This window comes from Alligator sinensis, unplaced genomic scaffold (genome assembly GCF_000455745.1).
Source record: "Alligator sinensis unplaced genomic scaffold, ASM45574v1 scaffold258_1, whole genome shotgun sequence".
Taxonomy (NCBI): Eukaryota; Metazoa; Chordata; order Crocodylia; family Alligatoridae; genus Alligator; species Alligator sinensis.
The window spans coordinates 233,717-244,282 of NW_005842784.1; the positions used below are offsets into that span (position 1 = coordinate 233,717).

Here is a 10,566-nt window from a genome sequence, read left to right on the forward strand (position 1 = left end):
ATTTTATTTGGGAGAGAGGCTCTACCAGGAAAGAAAAAATGACATGTGCTTTGTTTTAGGAGCTGTAACTATATTCCAAAGCTGTATTTTTTTTAAACGGTCTCATTGCAGTCATCTTGTGAAACTTCTCTTTACTTTCTCATGAAGATCACCATGCAGACCACTATAAAAATGTTAGGATGGGGGGTTCATGTGTGGGGGTGGGGGGAAGGGGAGAAGCACTGAAGAGTAGAAAATGGGATTGAGTCAATTGAAATGCAAGAAAATGAACAGAATGCTGGCAGAAAAATCCATAGAAATATTTTTGAAAAATTAAGAAAATTTAAGAAACATGGTTTTATGCCACTTTATTTTCTCAACTTGGACAGAATTCTGATTATTCTCATTTATTTTGTATAATAAACTGATCCCACCAAGCAGTATGATTAATTCTCATATGGTTATATAGTATAGTGTATCCTTTAATCATTTGCAGAGCTATATTTCAGAATTTTTTCCATGAAGGCATTTCTTCTTTTTCCCCCTTTATTTGTGCGCACACACTTCCTTTGAAGGTATGGTGTCACAAAAACTTGCTATCTGAGGTTGAACAGTTTGCAGCTCACCTTATAACCTGTCAAAGTAATTTTAAACGTTTCTTGATTGCGCTTAGGAGGGAGAGCGTTGAATTATTTATGGAAAATGATCCAATTAATTTGGGATCATTTTGTTTGGGAATTATTTGAAAAATCCTGTTTGCATTCAGTATTCATGTTTGTAAAATAATTTAGGAAAACAAATTCAAGGTTATGAGTGCTTATTTAACTATTAGCAATTAGTGGTGACCATTCAATTAAAGTATATGCATTTTTTTCCTGATTGGGTGACAGATATCTTTTAAAAACAAATGATATACTGCAACAAATAACTAAATTAATACTCCTGGTTGCAAACAAACATGCATGGCTGTTGGGCAGATGGAAATTTTGCTATAAATATAAGATCCATTTCTCATTTGTGCAAGTATTTATGTACAGTAAATGATAAAGAGGTATAAAGTTTAGTCAACTGAAAAGTCATTTAGAATACTGTTTTTTCGTATTTAAGTATCTCTACTGGAATTGATTAAAGAAGTTACTTTGGAACAGGTGCATAGGTAAGAAAATTAAACTTTTTCCAAGATTTTGTGAGAAGGGGAAAGTCTGGGATGGAAAAGTATTTAGTTTCTAAAAAGAGATTAAGGATTTTTGAGAGAGAAATTAATGTCAGGGAGGTTACTAAGAAAGAAAAATAAGTAAACATATTGCATACAACTAACAGGCAAAAAAAGTAATACAGTTTTAGTACAGAACTTTTGTGTTTAGCTTTATTTGCAGGAGGATTCATGGCATGGGTATACTTCCAAATAGATACCACAAACCCAGATCGTCAGTGGATATCTGTTAATCTGTATGAGCTGAGAAAATGCCCCTGTCCATACACCACATTTCAAATTTCAGCCCTTTCACAGTTATTTGTGTGGACATCAGAATGAAAAACTTCATTCTGATGGGGAACATACATTTTAAATCTTAAATAAATAAAATTTGGCTGCATAGATTTTCCTAAACTTACCCAACAAAATTCCTATTACAGCTAAGATAATTTCAGTTGCAAAAGATCATTGTTCGTAAAGCTCTGAATGAATAACAACAGAGGATTTTGCAAACTTAACTAGAGCAATTGGTGCCAAGTGAGTTTTATAATGCATTGACGTCAAACGTAACTGAAGGCAGAATTAAATCCAGTGTGTGAAAATTAACTGTGCAATGAGGGTATTGATATTTCCTTTTAGAGTTTGGGTCAATATTTGTATCTAAATATGGATGTAGATTATTTAATTTTCTATTATTTTATTTCTCAGTATTTCTTTCTCTCCATCTGTGTACATCTGTGTATACATCTCCCTTGTTTGTATTTCTGTCTTTTCTCCATTCTTATTTTGCTTTCTCTTCTTCCAGCCACATCCATTAGTTCTTTCCAAAACAGGCTTGAAAATGAGTACATCAAAACTCTTTTCTAAATGAAATACCATTAGGCTGCCTTTATATCAATATTTTTCCTAGCAGAAACTTGTTCAAAATACTGAATAAAAACTCCAAGTAACTGCTAACTTGTAGTGAGCTTGTATTCATGTTAGTATCCATGTTGTATCCATGTTAGTTACTTTATTTTTCTGATAGTTTTTTTCCTCAAGTATTTGTAAAGAAAAACACTAAGCAGCATCAACATAAAATTCAGCATAATTTTATTTAGACATGCATGCAACTTGTTATCATAATGCAAGCTGTTTTATTTTGAACTCTCTTGGATCATGTCCTTGAAATCATTCTTCTTTTACCACACAAACTGTGCATATGCTTACATATAGAAAATCAATTACAATATATATTGGGAAAAATATAAGGTATTCTGTATGGCCCTGTCAGCATCTTAACATTACTGAATGTTACAAGGCTTGCTGCAACAAGCAACTATGCACATGATTAATTGCTTGGCTGTTTCTTGTCTGAAATGCCTACAAGAAATGCTTGATACTGAAAGGTGGAATCCTGTTTAAATTGTCATGAATCAATTTGCACACTGGATGTTTTACCGATATGCTGTGCTACACTCCTTACTCAAACAAAACGGCCCATTGTCTGAGGCAGGCTTAGGAAATCAAGGCACCAACAAGAAGGAAAGTGGGGAAGAGAAGAGAGAGTTCCTCCCTTTTCCCTTGTATTTTTCAGTCAATTTCTATTTTTAATCCTTGGAATATTTTGTGTTTTGATTCATTGAACTATGCTGCTGTATCATTTATCATCTTAGGATAGGTTGTACTTTAAGTTGCCTACATTCTTTTGTTAGAGGCTGCTGTGATATTTTTCACTTCCTTTTTCAAAGTACAGTATAGCTTATATCAGAAGAGAAAATATGGTGCTGGAATTTAGCTAAAAATAAATTATATTTTGTGTTAGTTTTTTTTATTGATCTTACATGAATCTGCTTTTAGTATATACAGCAAATTATCCTGTAGTCTTTCATGGTTAAAGAGTTCAGGCATTTCCGTATAGGTTAGTATCATGTATATTAATCAAATTTATTTATTCTTGTTAGTAGCACCTTAGTTTATTAAAAGTGAAAGTAAGTGAAACAAAAATGGGCTGATCTAAATTTAATGCTTTTCACTTGCACCGAAATGAGACAAATAAGTTTCATGTTTTATATATGATTAGTTTCACTTTCTGGTTCTCATTATTTTTTTTCTATTGTATTTGTATGTTATCCATATTCATGCAATAAGTAGACTAAATCAGTTTATTGAACTTTTGTCCCAGATCCCCTCCAGCTTCAAGTTAACCCACAGTCCTCCAGCATCCCAGAATGCTTTGCTACCTCCCTTGTAAACCCCTCTTGCAGGGTGGGCAGGCTATCCTTGGCCCAAGCTGTCTGCTCCAGCGGAGCAGTGAGGCATGCACTAGTACCCTCTGACTTCTGGCCTGGGCCACTGCAGGCATGTAGCTGTATTTCTAGGATCAAAGATGAATGTTCACTTGCTTATCAATTTACACAGCTTAGACTAACCTGCAAAGATTGAATCAATTCAGGCTCAGGCTTTGTAACTGTCTAGCCTAAGAGGGTGAGGTACTTTGACATGGGACCAAGTGGAGTTGATGAAAGCAAAAGTGGCATAAGCTGCAACTGCAGTGCCATTTTCCATTAGGACATGGGACCATTATTGAGATTGGGCATATAAATCCTAAAGCATCCTAAGCATCCTAAATTCCCAGCATCCTATTTAGCATCCCAAATTCCCAGCTAGTTGCCTAAACAGACAACTAGAGGCCTAAGTTATAATTTTGATCAGCTTTAGGGATTCAGGTTTTCTAAATTGGCTTATTTTAAGATGCTTTTAAGATTTTAGTGTGGCAGCTTTTATGCCTGCGTATTTTCATTTGCTGCTCTGCTTCGTGTATGGATCAACTTTTAGTTTAACTGATTTTTTTTCTTTCACTCCTTTCTTGCTGACAGTTTTTTACAAATTGGGCTAAAAGCGGTTTCTTCCATTTCCCCCCCTCCCCCATTTTAATAAATGCATATTTTTGAGAGGTGAAGTCGCTTTTTATCCCTTTTGTAGATTCTTTTTCTGTGCTTTTTCTAATTCCTCTTTCCTACTTTTAACCTGTGGTTGTATTTGTTCATATAATTCATTCAAGAACATCATCTAATTTCTGCAATGGAAGCAGTTTTTTTAGTAAAATTTTAGTTACACTACTAAATCTGAGTTTTCCCTTTGTCTTCCATGGGGCTAGGGCTTAGCCATCCACCTTATAAAATCTAATCTTTAATGTTTATTTCTTTGGGATTTTGGTGTAGTATGGTAACTGAGTACTGTTTCCTAATGTGATAGGTAATCGTTCACTTTTTCAGTAGGTACTGATCAAAACAGGTTATCATTCTAGGGCCTGTGTAATATGATTCGATAGTTCCAGAAAAACTGTCACAAAACTTCAGTGTTTATCATCTTTGTTACCAGAACACAACAATAAAGGATTAAATCCTCTTCTTCCTACAAAACATATTGGGGAAACTCTCGTATCTCAGTTACTTTCTTGTGTTTGTTTCACTGGGACAAAAGCTTGTTTAATTTTATATGACAATTACAGAAAAGATTGAAAACACTTACAGGATCTATTCTGTTGTGTTTTCACTATTTGTCCTCAAGGTGATAACAGAAAGGAGATTCTATTAGAATCAAGAGATCTAGGGACTGGTCTTTCTGCTTTTCAGTAAAGAAAAGCTGACTTATCGTTTTAGCTTTCCTCAGTAAAACATTCTGTAATTTTTGTTAAAGACATTTATGTTTCATAGTCCTAATATAACTCTGCTCAAAAACTGGTAAGAAGAGATGTAGTCATTGGTAGAAGTGATACGTTTTTGTAGTTTCTGCAATTTTACTGGTATGTAGAGACTCAATATTTCCAAGATATTCATGTCAATATAATTTCTTTAATTTCATATTAATATAATTTCTGACAAAAGGGTTCATATGCACAGGGAATTCTGAACTATTGTAGTTTATGGTGTATAAGTTGAGTTTTGAAGCCCAATTTTTAACTCTTCAAATTCAGCTTCAACTTATACACCATATCACCATCCCCTGCGAGCAGTGCCAGGCTTGGTGCCCAACTTATACCAGCCCCTGTGCATCCTCATCGCGGGCCGGGCACCCAGGGGGATGGACACATGCTGCAGATCTGCTTGCAGGGATGAGGCCAGGCTTGGTGCTTGGCTGGTGAGTTTCTATCACCTGCAAGCAGTACTGCCTGGGCTGCGTCAGCTGAGTGTCAAGCCTGGCCCTGTCTGCTGCAAGGGGCACTGCCGAGCGCCAAGTCCAGTCCCATCCCCTGTGAACGGCACTGTGCTCAGCTGGTGTGGCTGGGCTTGGTGCTTGGCAGTGTTGTTTGCAGTGGACGGGACTGGGCTCAATGCTGGGCTGGCACAGCCCAGGCAGCGACGCTCACAGGGGATGGGACTGTGCCAGCCGAGTACTGAGCCTAGCCCTGTCTGCTGCAAGCAGTGCTGAGCCCAGGTGCACCAGCTGAGCGCTGAACTTGTTGCCACTCGCAGGGGACGGGGCTGGGCTTGGCACTCGCTTGGCAGTGCCGCTCACAGCAGACCAGGTCAGGCTCAGTGCTTGGCTTGGCTGGTGTGGCTCGGGCAATGCTGCTTGCAGGGGATGGGGCTGAGGCAGCCGAGTGCTGATCCAGCCCTGTCCCCTGGGAGTGGCACTGTGACATGTGTCCACCCCCACCCGGGTAACTGGTCCATAGTGAGGGTGTGCAGGGGCCAGTATAAGTCGACCCCATCTTTTTGATCCAAAAAGTTAGGTTGACTTCTACACTGGATCTATGAAATTCCTAACTTTTTGGATCAGAAAAATGGGGTTGACTTATACACTGTGTCAACCTATACACCATGAAATATGGTAGGTAAAAAGCCTGATAAGGAATAGTTTTAGAACACTAGGAAGTTAGGAGTCTGGCCCTCTGAGTCCTAACTCTGAAATTAACTTTATTGTTTCTCTGAGTCTCTCTGGATATGTGTGTACATACAGTGCAATGCCATATAAAGATACAGATGGAGCTTCTCAGCAGGATAAAGTAGCCCTGATGGAGTGGTGTGTCACTATAGCTCTGTTCCTTGGTTATTTTGACCTAACACTGCATCATGTAGTGCAGATGTGTCTTCTGTCTCTGTTCCCCATCTAAAAATGGAAGTAGCAATACTTAATCTTATATCTGATTCCTAGGTATATTGTGAGGATAACTGAATGAATTTAAAAAGTGGATTGGCTAGAATTGTAGGAACAGACCCATCATTTGTAAAGCATTGTGAGGCAATCCTGAGAGAGGTGCCAAACACCCCCTGCCCTGATTGGTGCTTGCAGATGAAACTGAGAGTGCTTAGCCCATCATGGAATTAAGTCTATGTTAAAGTGTGATTCATTACATTATTTTGCCAACACGACAATTTTATTTTGTCTCCCGATGTGCTTGTGGCAATTTGCTCTTTTTTTTTTTTTTTAAATAAAAAAAAGAATCTTGCTCCATGCGCTGTTGAGGCTCCACTGAGGGTTTCATGGATAGCAGCAGAAAGGTTCCTTTTAACACAAGATTACTGTATGCAGTGGTGAAGAAATGCCAGAGGGTTGTTCTGCCCAGATGAAAAGAGAAAATATCAAAGAGAAGAAATCAATATGATGTATGAACAAGCAAATAATAACAAAAGAAAGGCATTGGATACTATCTAAACAATTTCAGTCTGGAAGCTAGCCATGGAGAATGTTTTGTCACACATAATTTTGCCCACGGTAGATCCAAATTTCCAAAGAGTTTTGGAAATCTCAGGAATTTGATTCCATCTCCAATTACCATGTGATAATTTGCCAGCATCTTTGCAATGATTTTGCAATGTTCTTCTGTTACTGAAATGAGCTGTATTATATTTTAACGCCAGCAGGACCAAATTCCTTCTAGATATTAAAGTAGTTCAACTGTAGCTACATTTGGTTCTACCTTACTTTCTAGCAAAATCTAGCTGTGCATATGTGGGCTGTGTTACTATATATTTATATTGCTTTTTCCAGTCCTTCATATTGTTTGTTACAACTACTTGCAATTTGTCATAAACATTTTTATAAGCTCTTCAGGGCACGAAATTTCTTGGTCTGTATTTGCACAGTGATTTGTGTTGACACTGTTTGGTTTGTTGCCAGTTTGGGTTATCTAGAGGAAAGTTAACCTGCATTTCTCTCCAGGTTTCTTGTCACTTGCATTAGGGAGATGAAATGTCATGTTTGTCTTCAGTCTTATTTAACGCTACCATTAATATCAAGGAGCCAGCAGACAATTGTTTTCTATATTTAAAAATACTAAACAGCATTATTAGAAAGCAGCCATTTTCTTGAGCCTACCTCCCATGTAGATTGCACTTGTTATTTGAAAAAAGTTTTCTAAACTTATAATTGTGAACTATTCATGTATGCTCCCTCCAAACATTCATTGTTTAGTGTTTCTACTGGAGGGAATGCTCAGACACTTCATTAATTATGCAAATTAAGAGTGATATTTTGAGTTATGTGGAATAGATTGTTTAGAATGAGAAACTTTAGAATATTTGACAAAGTAACTTCTACTTCGTACACAGTGCAGTCAGAAGTAAGGTTGACATCAATGGTGTAGGATCAGGGCCTAACATTTAGTGCTTTCACATTTAACCCATTTGAAAACATGAACTGGTATAGGGTCTGAGGCAAGCTTACACAGTTTATGCATTTTGCTTTTTGCACTTTTAGATAAGTTATGATAAAGATCAAGGCAGTACTCAGACTGATTCTAATCTCATTTGCACTGCTTTTATGCTATTTTAACTTAAATGGTTTTAGTATTATTGCTTGTGATTTACACTAGTCTGACAGAAATTCTGTTTAAGCATATATATTTTATCTTTCAGGATGTTCTTCCTTCCTGTGACAAACATATATGCTGTATCACATGGTTTTGTAAAGTTAGCATTGAAACAGTTTCCTTGCTTGACTGGGCTTTTGAAGGGTTTTGGAAGGTTTATAAACATGAAAAAGCAAATGCAGTTTTACTGAAGATGATATGAGAGTCAGATTCTTTATTATATGACTTATTTTTGCTAATGTATGATTTGTTTGCCTCTGGCTTAGATCCAGGGTGATCGATAAATAAGTGTATATCCTTTAGTCTGTGGACAGCCCCATTGAAGTCACCTGTTATTCTCTTTTTTTGAAAAACATTAAGTAAACAAAAAAACCCCAACATAGCTTCATCTGAGAAATTGGCTCTGATTTTCTCCAAAGGGAAATTTAAGACATTCTGAAATCATTTGGACTACTATAATGCTTAGAGCAAGGGCTTAAATTATTACTTGAATTGGGACCCTTAATTGCTTAACATTTTTTGCTAGACGTTTACTTGAATGGCTTAATTTATCATTTTAACATTTCATATAAAGGAGAGAATTCTAATGTACTCACCAAACACTCATTTTCAGATAGTGTACAATGCTGGACTTGAGTTGTATTAGTTTACTTTCCATTGCTGCTATCACTTCTTTTTTTCTTTGTGTTACTTAAATTTGTTTCTAGCTGATGTAAAGCAGCTGTTATTTGACATCTGTGACTAAATATTTCCTGAGACACTGTCATTTATTTTGATATGGAATTGGGAGACATGGTAGGAAGGTTTGATCTAATCTTTTTAGTCTTACTTTCAGAACAGTGGTTTTCTTGAATTGTATTACTTTTCTCATGAGTATACACTGAATGAAATCCTGGTAATTGTATCTGTTTTTCATTTATTTTCTGACAGATGATTCAAGAGAGCAGGTTTCTTATCGAAACAGCAGACACCATTCATGACAAGATTGTTCAGTGTCAGAAAGCAGGTAAACTTGTATTCTGTAAGTCTATGTTCAATTGGAAAGAGGTGGAAACAACATGGTGTACGTTGCTTAGAGTTCACAACAGGAGAAGCATCTTTTGCCTTTGTCTAAAACAAGCATTATTTTTTTTACACTGGTACATCCATTCTCCTGAAAACTAGAAGACTCTGTGTCAAGGAAAGAACTGAAGAATTCTCTGTAAGAGATGCTTTCTCAACTTACCTTGCCTACTCCAAAGGTGCTTTGAAACTTATTCAAATATTTAAATTAGTAAAATGAACTCTTTTTAATGAAAAAGGAGTGGATAAGGTGGGGTGTGTGTAGATGAAACCGGGGCTCTAAACTGAAGTGGTGGTTTTTAAAAAGCACTGCTTCAATTTAGGGCTTATTAAACGCTTGTGTCATATACATGCCCCACTGACGTACTTGCCTCTCCAGCAGAGAGGGTAGGGCGAGCTGCTGGCAGGCGGAGTGGTCCCTGGGCTGTGGGGAGAGGGGAAGGGCTGGTGCTTCCCTCTGCGACAGAGGCGTCCTCCCCCCCCTGGGTGGCACCTACCCGCAGGCACGCGGCTCAGGGGGCACCTCAACTGCAGAGGGAAGCCCCGGGCCCCCGTGCAGCTCAGGCAGGCAGGCAGGCTACAGGGTGGGGAAAAAAATAATCTTGGGTGGAGCCTGCCTTCCCGGGCTTCCTGCAGAGCTGCAGAGCTGCATGGAGCCTGGTGCTTCACTCCACGACTGTAGGGGCAGGAAGTCATTTAAGGCACATTACGCCGCCAAATTTCCTACAGCAGCTAGAATTAATGCACAATGTGCTGCCGAGGAGTGCAAACATCGACACCAATAAAGCAGCGCAAAAACATTTAGTCCGCTTTAAAGTGTTGTGCACACATGCCTCTCATTTTGTCTACACACGTTAGTGAACACCAAGTTGACTTTACAGACTTGCATCCCACAAGTATAGAGCACAATGGCCAAAAGTCAGTGAAGTACTTAAGTTTATAATATGGGCCAGCATATTTGGCATCTAGCAGGACTTTATCCTCTTTCTTCCTTTATTTCCTTTGTTAAGTCTGCCATGGAGTTTCTCTTTGTAAAACTTGTACCAAGATTAATAGATCAATTTAAATTTGGCTTACTTTGAATGTAGATACCTTTAAAAATGCAATGAAGCTAATTTAGGAAAAAAATTAAATTGCCCTAATGATTGTGGCTGTGCGTTATGTAGCGCCGCAGACCCATCTGCAGCACCACATACCACGCGTTGAAGTGTTCTCTGTGCTGTGAAGTAGCAGCACTGGGTTTTTTTGTTTGACCCTGGGAGGTCCTGGGGTCAAAAAAAATGCACACACACACAAAAAAAAAGGCGGGGAGGTGCATGCGGGGATAGCGCATGCCACCCAAAACTGGAGTTTGTCCCCCAGGTAAGGCTGCTGGACCCCAGGTAAGGCAGCTGGGGCCAGCAGAGTTGCTGGCCCCAGCCTCCCCTACTGCACCTGGGGAAACCTGCTGCACACTGGAGGGTGTGTGGCACAGGCGTTCCCCAGGGGCAAGTAGCAGTGGCACAAGGTGTCCTGCTGCTTCTTGTCCCTAGGG

The 10,566-nt window shown here is 38.4% G+C and overlaps 1 protein-coding gene across 2 annotated transcripts in view; it reads left to right on the top strand.

Annotated features, from left to right (window-relative positions):
* Positions 1-10,566, top strand: part of PLCL1 (phospholipase C like 1 (inactive)) — a 199,176-nt gene that overhangs the window by 129,095 nt on the left and 59,515 nt on the right. For both annotated transcript variants that reach the window (XM_025191065.1, XM_006034945.3), the window contains one exon: positions 8,901-8,976. In XM_025191065.1, the coding sequence (XP_025046850.1) occupies positions 8,901-8,976 (76 nt within the window). The remainder of the gene's footprint in view (positions 1-8,900; positions 8,977-10,566) is intronic.